Source organism: Myxine glutinosa, chromosome 12 (genome assembly GCF_964187855.1).
Source record: "Myxine glutinosa chromosome 12, kmMyxGlut1.1, whole genome shotgun sequence".
NCBI classification, from domain to species: Eukaryota; Metazoa; Chordata; class Myxini; order Myxiniformes; family Myxinidae; genus Myxine; species Myxine glutinosa.
In genome coordinates, this window is record NC_136272.1 from 37,157,006 (window position 1) to 37,176,430 (window position 19,425).

The 19,425-nt window shown below is 42.9% G+C and overlaps 1 protein-coding gene across 1 annotated transcript in view; it reads right to left on the reverse strand.

Moving 5' to 3' along the window:
- Positions 1–3,532: 3,532 nt before the first annotated feature.
- The window catches only part of LOC137414886 (gamma-aminobutyric acid receptor subunit alpha-6), a 229,103-nt gene continuing 213,210 nt past the window's right edge, over positions 3,533–19,425 (reverse strand). Inside the window, exons 10-11 of the mRNA XM_078766254.1 lie at positions 4,044–4,116; positions 3,533–3,935 (exon numbers count right to left, since the gene is read on the reverse strand). Of these exons, the coding sequence (XP_078622380.1) occupies positions 3,715–3,935; positions 4,044–4,116 (294 nt within the window). The 3' untranslated portion in view covers positions 3,533–3,714. The remainder of the gene's footprint in view (positions 3,936–4,043; positions 4,117–19,425) is intronic.

The following is a 19,425-nucleotide window of genomic DNA, read 5'->3' on the forward strand; positions in this document are numbered from 1 at the left end:
TACCCCCAAAAAGACAAAAGTTATCATTGTGGATGTAATGGTGATGTTACCCCAAAAAGACAAAAGTTATCGTTGTGGATGTAATGGTGATGTTACCCCAAAAAGACAAAAGTTATCATTATGGATGTAATGGTGATGTTACCCCAAAAAGACAAAAGTTATCATTGTGGATGTAATGGTGATGTTACGCCAAAAAGACAAAAGTTATCGTTGTGGATGTAATGGTGATGTTACCCCCAATAAGACCAAAGTTATCGTTGTTGATGTAATAGTGATGTTACCCCAATATGACCAAAGTTATCGTTGTGGATGTAATGGTGATGTTACCCCAAAAAGACAAAAGTTATCATTGTGGATGTAATGGTGATGTTACCCCAAAAAGACAAAAGTTATCATTGTGGATGTAATGGTGATGTTACCCCAAAAAGACAAAAGTTATCATTGTGGATGTAATGGTGATGTTACCCCAAAAAGACAAAAGTTATCGTTGTGGATGTAATGGTGATGTTACGCCAAAAAGACAAAAGTTTTCATTGTGGATGTAATGGTGATGTTACCCCCAATAAGACCAAAGTTATCGTTGTTGATGTAATAGTGATGTTACCCCAATATGACCAAAGTTATCGTTGTTGATGTAATAGTGATGTTACCCCCAATAAGACATATGTTACTGTTGTGGATATAATAGTGATGTTATCTCAATAAGACCAAAGTTATCGTTTTGGAAGTAATAGTGATGTCACCCCAATAAGAAAAATATATTGTTGGGGATGTAATAGTGATGTTACTCCAATAAGACCAAAGTTATCATCGTGGATATAACAGTGATGTTACCCCAAAAAAGACCAAAGTTATCATTGTGGATGTAATAGTGATGTTACACCAATAAGAAAAAAAGCTATCATTGGGGATGTAATAGCGATGTTACCACGAAAGACAAAAGTTATCATTGTAGATGTAATGGTGATGTTACCCCAATAAGCCCAAAGTTATCGTTGTGGATGTGGTAACATTTTCCATTGCGCAGTACTGTCATATTGTAATGTACATGCAATTAGAAAGCTTCATCCCCGTTAAGGGAAAGAATAATAACGATTTAAATTTTCTTCATAGAAAATCATCTATTAAACTTATCAAGTTAAATAAAAACATTGTAACGAGCACACAAACCACCTTTAAAACAAGTCTAGAGTCTCATAATTAATATCTATAGTAAACCGTTGAGCACGTCCGTGCCAAGGAAAATATATCGGTATCTAAAACAAAATAATTTCACGATACAAAGTTTCTCATTAAAGTGTTGAAGACAGGTTAAAGCAGAGTGCGTTTTAAAAAGACAGAATGGGGGTGTATATTTAAAAAGCCAACGAAATGAGTGCGAGATGAATCACCGGCTTTGATAAACGCGACTGCACGAAAAGAGAATAAAAATAAATTTTAAATGTCAACCCTCACACGCCGGGGTCAATTGTTAAAATCTATCATGTCCCATGGTCGCCTAACTCTCGCAATGCGGTCAGTTGTTAAAATGGATCATTTCTTATCATAGATCAGTGCGACCGTTTGGCTTGACGAACACTATGCGATCCACATGAAATACGACCGACACCGATAAACAAAAAAGCTAACAAGCACCGAGAACAAACCAACAAAACAAATGACGTCTGCTATCATCAAATAATCCTTAAGGTTTTCAATATGAAATCGCCCAGAGCAACATCGTTCATGTCGCTAACGCCGTCATTTCATGTGACGAGGTTACCAAGGTGATCTGCCAGAAACCAAGGTGTTTTGCTATTCTGGTTTTGCTCTTTCAGGTACAATTTCATCTTTTTGTGAAGTAGAAAAAAAAATGAAAACGACTTTTTCATTCTTTCCCTTAAATTATAATTTCTCATTAAAACCTTTAAAACCATTGATAAAATAAAACAAACAAAACGAATGACCACAAAACGAGATGAGAAGATCCACATTCCAAAAATGAAAGCACCACCAACTAGAACGGCACTGGGTAGATACCTCACCTACCCAGTGCCGTATCACTGGGTAGATACGGCACTGGGTAGAGCGCATACCTCACCAGGCTGAAGTTTACGTTTTGTAGCCCACTGATAGGCCGGACCTGCATCTCTACCTGAGCCAAAATCGAATCACCTCGTTCTTGTCACCTGCTCAACTCATTCACCAAGTTTCCGCTGAATTCGTCCATAACTTTTTGAGATATTCTGCTCACAGACAGACAAGAGGACAGGGCTGAAAACAACCTCTGCTCACCTTCGGTGGCTAAGGTAACTGGCACGCCTGGCACGGGTGCCCGGTGAGGAAAACGCTTGGTGGTGCTTTCACTTTTGAAAAAGCAATAATAAAGAATGATGAAAGAACAAACGAAAATAACACCAAACAAGGAAGTTGCCATTTCCACATTGAAACACGAATCTTTTTTTCAAACCCGAAACGGAAACACCCATCACCTCAGCACCGATCTACGAGGATCATCAACGTGAGCTACCTGCTCCACGCCAGGTCCACGTCTCATCCGTTGAGGAGGACAACGCTACCAAAGAAGATCCCTGTGCAAGGAAATGCGCTATGTGGTTTTCCATTCCTCTTTGCACAGTGAAATACACAAGCTCAGCCAGTCTCGAGAAACCAGAACCTTTCTTGGAGGAATTCCATTACACGTAAAATGACGTTGCTCATGGCAATTCATCCACCAATTTAAGTGTAATTATGATTTGCTCTGGCTGATTGCAAGTTCACGTATATTAGAAGCTAGCCTGGGAGCTTTTGATATTTGCCAAACTTGATGGATTGATCAAAATATCAGAAACCTACTTCTATACTCTTTATCCGGGAAAGACTGTTCTCGTGTGATGAGAGTACCCTGTGTTGGACATGAAAAATCATAAACTAATTAACCTGTTGAACATCAACAAATAAAACCTTTATCAAATTAATGAAAGTTATTGTTTGAAAATACAATGCTTATGTTACTAACAGGGAAGGTACCAGTCAAGGAGACGACTCCTGAGTCGTGGGTACAACACATTCGTGGGGTTTGACTGTTAAGGCATACCTCATTTCATAAAACATGTGGGCACAAAGTGATTTTACGGATATCCTGAAACTTTCACTTGTCATCTTTTATCGGGTTTGATTATGGGAGCTCTATTTGGGTGACATTCACATTTTCACGTGTTGTTATATAAGTGGATAGCAAGTGGTAAGGAATCGCCCCCTCCTCCACAACCATGGACTCCCACACTACTTGGTTGATCCTTTTCATCTGCGCTTGTTCCCTAAATTCTTCTTTCTCTCATCATTTCAGCCTTTTATCTGATTGAAAGGAAAACAAAACAACCTTCAGTCATTCCCTGTTTAAACAAAGCTCACCGCTCTCTAGGGCTTCCTGATGAAAGACCACAGGAAAAATGGCCAAATGTGACGAGTGAAAAAGGATGTCCTTTGGATCTTGTAGCTTGTCTAGGGACCATTGCATGCCAAGCTTGTTCATTTTCATTCAGTTTGTACTAATCTCCAACTACCATTACTACATTCAGATAAAAACAATACACAGATTTCAGAATGCAGCAAAGTGTTTCACTGAGAACCTCCACAAACAGGAACTACCAGAAGGTGTTTTTCAGAAATGCATCTTTCTTCAAGCCATTCTGTGCCACATTATCAGTTTACATCACTGCCATACTTCAACCGTCATTCATCCCCCTCAGCTCTCTCCATGGTGTCTTTGGACAAATATATGACCCAGTAAACCATGTTGAAGACTGCAAAGGAGACAGGGAAGAGGATCCTGGCATACTTGTCAATTTTGCTAGTACCAGGGCTATCTGGGGGTGCAGGAGGTGGGCCCGCTGTAGCTGGAGCAGTGGCTGGTGCTTGGGGTTGGCCGTGAGATGGGTCAGACATAGAGGGTGCTGGAGGAGTTTGTAGCAGAGGATTTACCCCTGAAGCCCGGCTTGCTAGACTGCCGGTATCAGGTGAAGTGAGTGGGTGACGGTGAAAGAGGTCCACCCGTCCAGCACCTCCTGTTGCTGCTGCTGCCGCAGACGTGATATTGACACGTTTTTTGAGATTGCAGTTTGTCTCACTTGGATTCTGTGTGAGATTGAAGATTTGTATCAAAATGCATTCGTGGATATGTTTACAAAATAGTGAGTAAGCAAGGTGTGAGCAATTTCAAACTGAAAGAGAAAAAAATGAAAGAAGCGTACAGTATGATCGATCAATGATCATGATCGATGGTCATGCAGACCATGGTCATTTCAAACAGAATTGAGTTGTGAGAGCAATGACTTTATGAGCATCATATGAATAACATAAACAAAATATATGGACAATATAAACAATATATCCGAAGCACACTCAACAAATACAGAAAAATATCATCTGTAATTGACAAACCAAGCACTAGAAGACTCAAAAAACTGTGTAACAAGGATGAGTTTATATTTTCAGATAATATCCTTCAGGAATAGGAAGACAACCTTGAATTGACAACAGAACTGGCAGATAGAAGGCTCAGGTGTCTTACTTACTGTCCATCCACCAACAGTATGAAGAGTCACATTTGAAAGCAGGACTTAAATGAATGCGTTGCAGTAATAAAATCTCTGTTAAGTAAGGGGAACAAGTCTAACAAGGTAAAGTATACACAACAACACAGATATTGGACTATGGAGCAATATTTGAAGGTGCTTTGGACAGATAAGTCAAAGTTTCAGTTATTTTGGATGTAATCAGACAGTAAAATGCTGAAAAACGGGAATTTATTAACAGCCTTGCTTTAAGCCAATAAATTAAGCATGGAGTTTCAATTCAAGTTTGGGGATGCATAATCTTAAGTGGTGTTCGAAAAATACTTAGAGTTGATGGTATATTGAATGTAGCAAGGAACAAACAAATTTGAAGCCACCATGCTATCCCCAATGGTGCAAGACGTATTTCGCCAAACTTCGTCTTACAGCACGATAATGATCAAAAACACTCAGCAATGATAATTAAAACTTCTTTGCAAAAGAAAGAGGAAGCTGGAGTCCTTCAATGTATGGAATGGCACGTTGACCCTGTATGGGTCTATTTGGACAAAGAAAATATAAAAACGAATCCCAGCAAACCTATATGATCTTTGGAAGGTCTTGGAATAAGCAAGGAAGGTCATTTCAACAGAGTTTGGAAAAAATATTTGAAAGTGTCCTGAGAAGAACTTTTGAAGTTTTTGAGAAATAAAATTTGAAGAAAATAAATTTTGAAGGAAAGGGGTGGAGGGAGGGACATAATCACTATTAGCTTATACTGTATCAAGATATATTATACATAATTTTGGTCTTTTAATAAGAATTTCTTCTTCATAAAGGTATATTTGAATTGAACAGAAAAGTTTTAGTTTCCTTATACATCAGAGAAGAAAAATGCGAAAATATCTAGAACTTTTGTACAGTAGTGTATACTACTACTGTATATAAATAAATAAATATATATATATAATTATATATATATATATATATATATATATATATATATAATTATATATATATATATATATATATATATATATATATATATATATTGTCATGAATTTTGGGTAGGGCATATATAGATCCAGGTAGATATGTGTAGGTATCATGCTCCAGTTGTCGTGGGTAGCAAGAACCATCTTGATGTAAACAAGTAGAAGTTCTGTGTAGCCCGGATGTCGGATAAGTTGGATATGTGTCCCTGCTACGAGGGGGCGGGGTATGTTAAGTAGTTGTAGAGTTTATGCTAATTCCCCGGTGTATCGTTCCCTCGGTGATCATTCCAGTGTCCCATATGGCAATGCACTAATAGACAGTAGTTTAGCCCATTAGCACCACACTAATTAAATTCCCCCTCCACCACAATAACTAACGGAAGAACAGACAGGAAGCGACCATGCACTATGGCGGCATGGCAAGCAAACATCGCGCAGGCAGGCAATGGACAAGCCCAGAAGAACAGCAGTTGGCCAGGGCAGGGGGCGAGTAGTAGGCGGGTTGCCGATTGGCAGAGTAGGGAAGATGAAGGACGTGCCACACTGATTGGCCACCGACGATGACGTGCCACACAATGACGTAACACCAAAGGCGCGAAGCGCTCGGCCAATCAGAGAGGAGGGCGCGAAAGACGAGCAAGAAGCGACGTGCTGATTGGAGGAGAAGCGCCGGTGACATGAGGAGGGCGCGAAGGGTGAGCAAGAAGCGACGCGCTGATTGGAAGGAAAGCACCTGTGAAGTCAGACCATGTCTGATAAAAGTGAGCGGAGAACAGACATTTTCTCTCTGCTCTCTTTTCTCTTCGCCCCTTCGCCTCTGCCTATCTTCGCCTCTGCCTTTTTCTTCCCTTCTTCTCCTGTTGCCCTTTGCGCATTCCGCTGCCTCTCATCTTGGTTCCGGACAAGCGAGCAACTCCATGTGGACGGGGCCAGGCACGGCCGGAGGGGCGAGCTGCATGCAACCGTTCGAGTCGCGAGGAAGGCCTGTGGACGCCAGCGGACGGGACCGGGGCGAGCGGGTGGCTCGGTTGGCCTGGCAGAGCACGAGCAAGGGCACATTGGGGCCTAGTCCATGCCAACGCCGGAGCCTGACCAGCCGGACGATCCCTGACAACCCCTGACACACAAACCACAAAGATAAGACGCACCACACAGAACACAACGATTGCTTTATTTATCCTTCCATTTGTCCTGTAGTTGAAGTCTGTGTGGGAGCGCTCCATTAGAGGGGTTTAGTTTTTACTGTTGCGTTCCTTGTTTTTGGGGTCCGGCAATAAAGCCGTGTTTATTTTTGTATATAAAATTCGCCTCGGTTTGAGTTTCTTTTCAAAGGGTGAATACGTCACCAAGGCCGACCAGGTAAGTCGGTATTCTTCATTCCGTCTCATGTATCATCCGCCATCAATTGGATAATGCCTTCATTAAGCTCGATTGCCATCCGTGGCGTACTCTCGGTGTTAACTGAGAGCCAGCCACAGGACAATATTGTTGCGGATCCCGGGTTCATCGACATACAAAGGAGGGGGGGGGGGGCGTGGGGGGGAGGGGGTTATGTCCCGTTCCCCCTCGAACTCCGGGTCCACTGAGGCCGCCAACTGTGAGCGACTAAGCTCATGATTGACGGATTGCTAAGCAATTCTGTTCGCCAACCTCCCAGCCATGCGCCGCCGAAGAGTTTGCTGGTCAAATATTCCCAAATACCTTCAAGACACGCAACTGAAGAAACCGGGGATCGAACCCTCGCTTCCACACTTTATCGAGTGCCGAGCGGATTTGCACATTGTGGAAAGCGGCGTTACCTCACGTGATTTACGGACCGGATTCAAGCCAAATTCGGTCTCGGATGATGCTAGGCCAATGGATAAAAGACGTATCCAAACAGGTTTGAAAGTAACCACAAAATGTACAGCCTTTTATTTTGAAGGCACAGAGAAACAGAGACGAAGATGTAAGCTTATCAATTCCTTACCTATCATAAACCCCACAGGCGCCTTCACACTCACACACACAGAATGACACACGGGTTATTCTCGTACCGATCGATGTACGTGCTGGGATTGCCTCGCTGGTGACCACGGCTGTGTGCAGCGCGCAGTTTGATCCTCGATCCGGACATGCAGCCTGGACGAGGTATCTGGACGATGAACTTCAGCACAGGTAGATGAACTTCAGCGCAGGTTGATGAACTTCAGCGCAGGTTGATGAACTTCAGCGCAGGTTGATGAACTTCAGCGCAGGTTGGTGAACTTCAGCGCAGGTTGATGAACTTCAGCGCAGGTTGGGCTAGATTCAGCGCAGGTGGGACGACCAGCTTCAAGATGGGTCGCGGGAGGGGCCAACGCTTGCAGGTCCACCGGATCAGAGTGAGAGATTGGCGAAGCACAAAGCAAGAGCGCTGTGGTCGGCGAGGCAGAATCCAAGAGGGCTGGCGAAGCACAAAGCAAGAGAGGTCGTCGACAAAGGGCAAAGGCAAGAGCGGGAGTGTCGTCTGGTGGAGCCAAAAGCAAGAGAAGAGATATGTCGTCGGCGGAGCCCAAAAGCAAGAGAATCAAAATGCGATGGGCGGGGGTTTTATCACACCCACCCACGCCTCCAAAATGTTCCACAGCCTCCCATTGGCTGAGGTTTGTCGCATGCTGGCGACGTGTTCCGACCCGTCATTGGTCACATTGGTCATGTGGGCCTGTGCTTCTGGCCACGCCTTCCTGCTCATCAAAATGTCCTCCTTTAACCACACGGAGGTTTGAAATCCTGCCTACCTTCAATGCATATTGGTTTTGATTACTACACAATGGAAAAGGGCTAATCTTTACATTCAATAAGAAATAACTAACTACTGCAGGCTACATGTTGTCGTGCAATTAACTATAGGGGGTTTGCCTTTATGGCCAGTCAAGTTCTTCCACACCGTTCTCGACAAACCATTTTTGTATGGACTTCGTAGCATTAAGATTTCCCTTCACTGGAACTAAGGGGCCGAGCCTGAACCATGAAAAACAGCCCCAGACCATTATTCCTCCTCCACCAAAAATTCCTTCTTAGCATTCTCCGGGCATCCGCCAAACCTAGTTTCGTCCGTCGGACTGCCAGATGGTGAAGCGTGATTCGTCCGTCGGACTGCCAGATGGTGAGCTTTACACCACTCCAGCCGACGCCTGGCATTGCGCATGGTGATCTTATGCTTGTGTGCGGCTGCTCAGCCATGGAAACCCATTTCATGAAGCTCTCAATGAAAAGGTGTTATGCTGACGGTGCTTCCAGAGGCAGTTTTGGAACTCGGTAGAGTGTTGCAACCGAGGGCAGACAATTTTTACACGCTATGCGCTTCAGCACTTGGCGGTCCCATTGTGTGAGCTTGTGTGGCCTACCACTTCGCCGCTGAGCTGTTGTTGCTCCTAGACGTTTCTACTTCACAATAACAGCACTTACAGTTGACCGGGACAGCTCTAGCAGGGCAGATATTTGACGAACTGACTTGTTGGAAAGGTGGCATCCTATGACGGTGCCACGTTGAAAGTTGCTGAGCTTTTCAGTATGGCTCATTCTACTGCCAATGCTTGTCTTTGAAGATTGCTTGGCTGTGTGCTTGATTATATATACCTGTCAGCAATGAGTATGGCTGAAATAGCCGAATCCACTAATTAGAAGTGGTGTCTGCATACTTTTGGTCATGTCGTGTATATATATATATATATATATATATATATATATATATATATATATATATATATATATACAATATATATATATATATATATATATATATATATATATATATATATATATATATATATATATATATATATATATATATATATATATATATATATATATACACTGTATATATATATATATATGGCGCCTGGCCCGCGGAGCTGTTACCCCCATTCTAAAAAAACCTGGTCTAAACCCTGACACCCTAAACAACTTCAGACCCATCTCCAACCTACCCTTTCTGTCAAAAGTTTTGGAACGCGCTGTAGCCACTCAACTCAAACATCATCTCTCTGCCAATAACCTGTATGAAACATTCCAATCCGGATTCCGGTCCAACCACAGTACTGAAACTGCTCTCCTCAAAATCACCAATGACCTTCTCCTCTCCTCTGACGCTGGCAACCTCAACATTCTCGTCCTCCTCGACCTCAGCGCTGCCTTTGACACCATCGATCACACTATCCTCCTCACCCGAATTGAATCCACCTTTAACGTTACCGGCACTGCCCTCTCTTGGATTAAATCATACCTCTCTGACAGATGCCAGTTCATCTCCATCAATAACTGCAAATCCCCCACTGCTCCCCTCCCCCAAGGTGTCCCCCAAGGTTCAGTTCTTGGCCCCCTCCTCTTCATCCTTTACCTGTCCCCGCTCGGTCACTTAATCCGCCGTCATGGTCTCCAATTCCACTGCTTCGCCGATGACATCCAGCTTTTCATCTCCACCAAGTCCGTCTCCACCGACACCCGCTCTATCCTGACAAACTGCATCACTGAAATAAAATCCTGGCTTCAAATCAACTTCCTCAAGCTTAACTGTGATAAATCTGAAATAATCATCATTGGCCCAAAAACGCTCACAAAATCCACCCATAACTTTGCCCTCAACATCGACGGTATCCCAGTATCCACCTCACCTCACATCCGGAATCTTGGCGTCATCTTTGACCAAACCCTTTCCTTCGACAAATACACTAAACAGATCACAAAGTCAGCCTTCTTTCACCTGAAAAACATTGCCCGTCTCTGCTCATCCCTCTCCTCCACGGCTGCAGAAACCCTCATCCACGCCTTCATCACCTCCCGTCTGGACTACTGCAATAGCCTCCTCTATGGTTCACCCTAAAAAATCACCAATAAACTCCAATACATTCAGAACTCCGCTGCCCGTCTACTCACCTATTCCCGGACCCGTGACCACATCACCCCCGTCCTTTACAAGCTTCACTGGCTCCCCATCCCCCAGAGAATCCAGTACAAAATCCTCCTCTTGACATACAAAGCCCTCCATAACCTGGCCCCATCCTACCTGGCTGACCTCCTCTCCAGACACACTCCCACCCGCAACCTCCGCTCTGCTGGTACCAACCTCCTGACCCCCTCCATCCGGACCAAATTCAGATCCTGGGGGGACAGGGCCTTCTCCATCGCTGCTCCCACCCTCTGGAACTCACTACCTCACACCATCAGAGACTCCTCCTCACTCACCACATTCAAAACATCACTAAAGACCCACCTGTTCAACACTGCATTCAACATTCAACCCACAGCATTTAACCCCTGACTATCTCTTCTCCTTCTCCCTCCTTTTGCTTTAAATATTTCCCTATTGATTCTTGTCTTTTTGCAATTGTTGTTTTCATGTATTGTTATGCATTATGTTTGCATTATGCATCATGCATGCATTATGTTTTCATGTATTGTAATGCATTATGTTTGCCACTCTGTCAAAGCGCCTTTGGGCTTCTGGAAAAGCGCTATACAAAATAAATGAATTATTATTATTATTATTATTATTATATATATATATATATATATATATATATATATAATACTGTATATGTTTGTCAATGGAGAGCGTAGAGTCACTCATGATGTATTTGGTAGTTATGTGTTGTTGGTGTTACCAGTGACAGACTGGGCTTTCTGGTCGAATTACAATTTCTCCTTTTCTAGACGACACATTTTACCATATAGTTAATCGCAATTGTTGTTGATTTTACTTATGAAAATGTTGTTAATGATTTCGTCTAAGTTTGTGGATTTTGGCGTGGCTGGAAATGGGATGCAGGAGAGGAGTCGCCGTCTTAATGCCGGTGTGCTCGAGAGAATTCCTCCAGATTGAAAGACTTTCATACCATTGCCTTTTTGTTTGCTATTAAATTCCAGATTCATTCATATGGTGGTGTTGCCTGAGTTATTTACACTGTTAAAATAGGCGTAGTCAGCAGGATCGGAAACTAGAAGTAAACAAGAATTGGGAATGCAGTGGTAGTTTGTGATCAGCATGTTCAACAGTGAAGAACGCTGTGTGACGGGTGATCCCGACGAGGTTGAGACCCTGCGGGAGGAGGTTCATTGACTGAGACGACAGCTGCAGTCCACCACAACGGGATCAAGTTGAGCCGCCAGAGATGTGGCCTTTACTACGGGTCAAGTAGCTAATACACATGACCACGTGGTGTACGTCTCCAACTAACGAAAGTTCAGACAATTGTGTGGGTGACCCGAGACTGCTCAGGATCCCTCAGTGATTGACTGTATTGAGGACATTGTATCCATGTTTCATGCACATCCTATGTCTGAACAACAAAAAGCTGATTTTGTGTTCTCTCATCTTGAAGGCAGTGCACATGAGGAAATAAGGTATAAACCTTCTGGAGTTTGTAGTAGCCCTGAAAATATATTTGAAGTTTTGCTGAATGTGTTGGGGACGGGAGCTCTGTTTCACGGAATCACCTTCAAAGGTCATATTTTGAGAGAAGACAGGCTAGTAAGGAGATATTGACTGAATACTCTTATGCCTTAAAGGGGATGACGGATATCATGTCGAAGAAAATACCCCATACTGTAATGGAAAGGAATATAATGATTTGTGGGCAATTCTCTGAAAATATCAGGGACAATATGTTGAGGAATGAACTGAAGAAGCTGTTGCAGGATAAGCTGGATATTCAGTTTTTCGAGATGCGAGAATAAGCAGTCAAATGGGCTGAGGCCGATGTCACTCACCCAAGTATCAAGTCACAGAGTGTGTCCAAGCTGAGTGCTGAGATTATATGTCAGGCAGCTTGTGTGAACCTGCCCAGAAAGGACGTGAAAATTGATGAACTGGTCACTGCTTTACAGGAACAGCAGAAACACATTAATGAGCTGGTAAAATTATTCAAACCTGCTTTATAAACAGGTAATGATCAAAATTACTCAGGTGGTAAGAGTTCCGTTATACAGTATGTTACAACTGTCATAAAAAAGGTCATATTGCTCGAAGTTGGCGTGAATTGTCCCATCGTGATAGGAAGTGTACACAGGAAGCTTATAGCAATGTGTGATAGGAAGGACGATAGCATGATTGGAAGAGTATGGGGCCAGTGGTGTGAGAGATGTGACATGGCTAAGGATTCAGATCCAGGACTGAAGACAGCCATGGGAAGTTTGCTATCCAACCACCTTCAGTTTTTGAGGTAGTTACGTTTTGGCACAAAAATATGTTTTGGCAATTGGATTTCACAGTGTTAAAGATAACATTCTTGTCATGACTGATGTCTTTACAAAGTATACCTGGGCTGTTGCAACAAAGGATTATACTGGCACATAAGTGAAGGTGCTGGTCAGAGACTCGTTGGTTCCTTAGGTATGCAGTTTCCCGACGCATCCACTCGCACCTAGGGAAGAACTTTGAATAAATGTGATTCAGAAATCTATTCTGTAAAGAAGACCAGGACAACCCCTTATGGGCTACAAGACAACTGTGGTGGTGACAATAGTCATGGCACAGATAGCGGTGTTAATAGTTATGCCTCAGCTGATGGTCACTCTCCCATTTTCTGGGTGATTCCCCCAGTATTTGAAGAGGGATTAGGAGAAACCTAGGAGCAACATGAATAACTCCAGGACATCAATCGAGTAGAGAAACTGCTGTACTCAGGATCCTGGGCCAACGAGACCCCAATCAAACAGATACAGCAACAGCCTTCCCACAAAGGGCTACCAGGTCAACAATGGCAGGGCACCATTCAAATCTGTTTCGTGAAGCCTGTTGTTGAAATTGCATTTAAATCAGGAGATTGACTTCGCCAATATAAAACCTTCCGCTTTTTCCTCCAACGAACTCCTTGGTTGCGCTGGCAGTGTGCTTTGGGTCATTGTCTTTCTGCATGGTGAAGAGCCGCCCAAAGCGTTGGGAGGCATTTTCTTGTACATCGGCAGATAAAATGTTTCTGTACACTTCCAAATTCATTCTGCTGCTGTCATCATTAGTTGCCATCAATAAAGATGAGTGAACCAGGTCCAGAGGCAGCCATGCAATCCCAAGCCATGACCGTACCTCCACCATGCATCACCGATGAGGTAGTATGCTTTGGATTGTGTGCAGTTCCTTCCTTTCTCTACACTTTCACCTTTCCATCTATTTGGTAAAGGTTTATCTTGGTCTCATCTGTCCATAAAACTTTGTTCCAGAACTCACTGGCTCACCTCTGTACTTCTTGGCAAATTCTAATCTGGCCTTTCTATTTTTGGTGCCAATGAGAATTTTGCACATTGTGATGTAGCCTTTGTAATTCTGCTGTCAAAGTCTTCTGAGAATGGTAAATTGTGATGCTTTCACCCCTGCACTCTGGAGGTTGGTGGAGATGTCACTGACAGTTGTTTCACAGCTCTGTTTTTTCTGCCATCAACTGTAGTTGTTTTCCTTGGCCGAACTGGCTGGTGTCTATTGCTCAGTACACTCGTGGTTTCTTTTTTCAAGATATTCCAAATTGTTGTATTTGCTCTGCCCAAAATTTGTAGTATGGTTCTAGTTGAATTATTCTGTTCTTTCAGCTTCCACGTTGCTTGTTTTTCTTTCAGAGACAGTTCTCTGGGCTTCGTGTTGCTTTATGCCTTCTGACACCAAAGGCTGACTCTCAAGGCAAAAGCAAAGGCTAAGACCAGGATTAGATATTCACAGCACTTTTATGGGTGAATGATCAATGCAACAATAAACACAACAACAAGAAACACCTATAAATCATCTGTTCCAACACTTATGCTTACATAAATGGGGTGACTGAACATAAAAAGTGTTATTGTATTACAATGGTAAAACATACATTAAAAGAAATACCAAGAAATAAAAGCTGATCTTAGGTACTCTTGCCTGGTATAATTAATTTTGATCTCAAATCCAAATTTCTTGAGGATATAGCAATAATAACAAATTTGACCACTGTTCCAATACCTATGGGGGGAGGGGGAAACTATACACACACACACACACACACACACACACACACACACACACACACACACACACACACACACACACACACACACACACACACACACACACACACACACACACACACACACACACACCTTTCACAGGATAGCGCTACATTCCTGGACTGACAAAATACACTCACTTATGCAACTTCAATTTTGAGGAATAATAACATTTAAACCTTCCATATACATTTTTATTGTTTTTAAACCTCTTTATTGTTTTTAAACCTCTTTATTGTTTTGTACAAGTGAAACATTTTCCTCATTTCACAAAGTAATGGCATTGCAATGACCCTTTTCATTGGATGCCTGAGGTAAGGTGACTATAACCATCATAGCTCACTGAAATAATTGCTCGCTACTGGTGTAAATCAGTCAATAGGTGAACTCTGATTCATGATTCTCAACAGGTGGTGGCTCTGTTTCAGTGTTGCCAGGAACATGGAGTGTATTGGCTCATTAAAATAGTGTTTGTCTTCCTCCCTAACTAGCTAATTAAAGCAACATCTTCAACACTACAAACTTCCCAAACACTGATATAATCAACATCACTATAACTAAAATATTCACCTGAATATGGGGTGTTAAAAGATGAGTGAACCATCACTCATCCCATCTATCTAGGGAAATGCTGGAAAATGTACCACCGTTCTTCTTTACCATAGGACAAAGACACTATTATGCTATTTATTTCAGGCAGGGGACAGCTTTCAGAATTTTAATCTCTCTTATGAAAAAAATTACAAGGATAATGCTCATGGAAGAGCAATATTAAGTTGACAATGGGGTAGTGGGGCAACAAATGAGCACAACTGGAGAGAGGATAAAGAAACCGGAAAGGAAAAGAGAGAGATAAGGGGAGGGAACACTGAAATGAGTAAGTAAGAGTGTTGGGTTCAGAGAGGTTAATGGGGGTAATAAAGATCATGGGGCAGGATGGGGGATGATATGGGGTGACAGTGCACTGCTTGTTTGAAGTCCTGGACGGAACAATGAGACAACAGCCTCTGGAAGGCAGTAGGCAGTTCCATAGACAAGGTAAGCGAGCAATAAAATAGTAGCCTAATAAGGTGTGCACTGAGCCTGGATTTTGGAAGTTTAACCAGGAAGGGGTAACTGAAAGAATGTGTGCATCTCAGGGTTGCTTGGGAGGGTCAAAGGACTGAGAGATCAGGGAGAGCAATGTTTGAGAATAGAGGGTAGAAAACAGAAAGGCTACGGACATACCTGTGGCGAGAGAGCAACAGACCTTGTTCTTCGGCCTCATCACAGAAGATTCTAATAATTTTGAGAGCTTTAGATTTCACAGAATCCAGGAGAGACATATGTAATGCTGGAGCACCAACCCATAGCATGGAGCAGCACTCCTTTGAGCTATAATTTGAGTCAAAGGCTTTGTAGACTGATTAGATCTGCTTTTCTAGGGAAATATTTGGATCGACGTCGACGGAAGACGTCCAGTCTGTGGATGATCTTGGAGGCCAGCTTTGCTATGTGGTTGGCCCAGAAAAGGTTATGGCTCTTGTTGAGGCCTCAACGTTCAAGAGACTGTATCTCTTTCAGTGAATGACCAAGGGAATAGATAGGTGTGGTTTTTGATGACCATTCTAAAGTGACGGTGTGAGACTGTGGGATTTTCCTGGATTGAAGGACTTGTTGCATTTATCAGACCAAAGTCAAATCACTTCGAGATCATCAGAGAGAGATGCAGATGAGCAAAGACACAAACGCCACCTATTCATTGACAATCAGATAGAGGAATGTGGGTACTGTACGACACAATGTAGAATCGTCTGCAAAAAGAAAGAGGGGTTTTCCAGAGCAATGGAGAAGTCATTGATATACGAGATCAGGAACAAGACTGGGCCCTAAATACTGCCTTGGGGAACTTCAGCCTCAACTGGGAGATGAGAGGATTATGTTGATGGCAAAATGTTGACTGCATAAGTGAAGGAAGTCAGAAATACAGAAAAGAAAGTGGTCTTATATGCCACTGGCAGAGAGTTTGGCAAGCAAAGCAATATTCCAGACTGTGTTAAATTTGTAGGGTTTGCTTTTGCACCCTTTTTATGGATGGGAGTGATGTTTGCTGACTTCCATGCAGAGAGGAAGTGGCCAAAAGAGGACAGACTGAATAGGACAGATAGAGGGGGAGCAGGAACAACAGAGCAGGATTGGAGAACAAGGGCACCAATGCCATTTGGGCGCATCACCGAAGCAGGGTCAGGTGGTAGTGGTTCATATGCAGCCTGTGGCTGCTTGGTTGCATCATTTTCTGGAAGCGTTGCTGTGCCACTGATGCAATGCCCCTATTACCAGTAAGCTGGTACTCATTTTGCGAACCTCGGAAGGATTACAGGCTGAGTCAACCCACCTGGTGTTATTTCAACGACATGACAGGGGCTCAAACTCAAGACCCAAAGATCTCAAGCTCAAACTCAAGACTTTACCGTTAAGCCAACACCAGGCTTAAGGTCATATGAAGACATAGAGTTCAATCGACAGTGTCCACATCGGGCTTATATGTGAACATAATTGGATGATTTGCGTACACGACGTTTGGAGGCAAAGGTAGAGTTTATACACTCTGTCTTATCCGAGGCAAAATCTGCAGTGAAGTCGTTTAAGATGAGGTGAATGGAGGGTGAACAAACCAGAGACAGACTTTAGAAGGCACCACTTGGAGGTAGGAAACTGCTTGGAAAGTTCAGCCTTCAGAATTGCAAGATAATGTTTTATGGCCTGCCACTGAATGGATGCCCACTTATTGTGAGCCTTAAAGAATGAAAAAGAGTTACCCTCAATCGGATTAGCCTTCCAAGCTGAGAAAGCAAGCTCCTTGACTGTAACCACCATGTAATGTCTTGCCATGATTGCTGAGCATGTGGTGAGGCATTGTGGGCAAAACACCATGGTGTATTGGTGTAGCTTGTTGTTCGACTGAAAACGACTGAGAGATCAATTTTGGGTTCATTGTGTATGTTTGGCTAAGAAAAAATAAATAAAAATAGTCAAGAGCCATTTATTAATAGTAATAACCATTAGTATATGTACTTGTGGTGGTGTCACATGACTTGCTGCATGCTACTATAAAAGGGAAACAACCAAAAACTGCTCAAACATGTAAGTATTATAATAATGTATATCAGATGAGAAGCTTCTCCGGATACATAACCACATATGATTCATTAATATTATGCAGTATAATTTGATACTTTTACTGGTTTTGATTAATTTTATTTGTAGTGCAACTGTTTCATTCCCACAACAATGCCCATCTATCTTAAGCATAAAGATTAAATTTGGTGCAAAATGTATTATTAGTTCACCTGGACTTTAGGCCGGGGAGCTTATGTGATTGAGCAGTGTCCATAAGTCAGTCATGTGTCCATTTACTTTTCTCACTTCTGTTGCTGTCTCATGATCAATGAATGGAGAATACCCTGCATGGTGTATTGGTGTATTGCCTTATTAATGTCATAATATGACATTTATCAATTTAATTATTCAGTATTTTAATTGTTTCATATTGTGAACATATTTGAAATGAGGGCAAATATAATGGAAAAGCAATTACATCCAAATCGGAATCCATCACAAATGTCAAATCATAATTTTATCTTTTCGTTGAATATCTGCTGGTGAATGTACCACAGATCACGTTTCTGAGTTAAGTTTGATGACATTGAGGAATAAGAAGGAGAAGCCTTACCAGCAACTTCGACCGCCAGAATTGTTTGATTATTTGTGGTCAAATGTGTAGTAATTGTTTTGTATTTATTTATGCGAATGTGTTCTTGTATATAACTGTCATTAATCGAAAAGGCTTACGCACTATAGAGCGATTTTTTTTTAAATCCCCAAAAAAAGAACTTTTATTTTTCAATTTTTTTTTTTTTTCCGCCTAAAAGACTCCCATGCAGTCACTGATGAACGTATGAAAGTTTGACGAATATCCGTTCAGCCATCTCTGAGAAAAATGGCGACACAGAGACAGACACACAGACAGACGGCTCTCTTATATAGTCGATGTCCCTTTTATGTTGGTTTGAGTTGGAAAAGTGGTAGGCCACATAATGGCGCTGCCTGTGGAGGTATTGCCTTTACGTAAAGCAACAAGCCGAGGCAATGGAGCCAGAATGCATACTGCTATCTGGCTGTGATTGATGCACTAATTATGTATATATTGTTGCGAATATGGAATTTGACCTCCATATCCGCTTGTAAATATTCCCCTATCTTCTCCGATACTCCCCAACTCTCCCCTTACCCCATTCCCTAGTCCCATTGTCTGTAAACAACACCCATTAGAGCCGATCTTCCCCTTCATTCCCCCATTAAATGTCGTGCCCAGGTCCCCCGCACCACACGTAGACAATTATAGGACATCTTGCTAGTTATTCTTAATCTATGTCAGTTAAGGACTTGTTTCCATTAATTATGACTCTTCGTTGCACCAGAATGTGATGATATGGCACCAGTAGGAGTTTAGGACCTTCCCATACCTCCCCGCATCTCTTCCCATCATCTCAAGCTCCAACAACAACCACAACAACAGCGGCTTTGCGTCCTCACTCCGGCTCGGTTGGCCGCCATTGAACATGTGCTCGACGGGGTTACCCAGAAGGGGGCTCCCTGTCGGCCCCTCGTCAAGGGCGGAGCCGGTAACCCCCGCACCCAATGAGAAGCCATGGGCCGATGCCATATGGGGCGGAGCTAACGAGCGAGGGCGTGACTCCCCGCCGGATATACGCGGCCCCGCGCCGGACGTGACGAGAGATGCGCCCCGAGCTTGGAAGGAAAAGACGCCACCCTCCCGAGCGCTGAGCGACCTCCCCAGCTTGAGACCAAAGTCGCGACCCACAAGCGCTGTGATACCTTCACGCATCTCTGGACACCACCGTACGTGATTC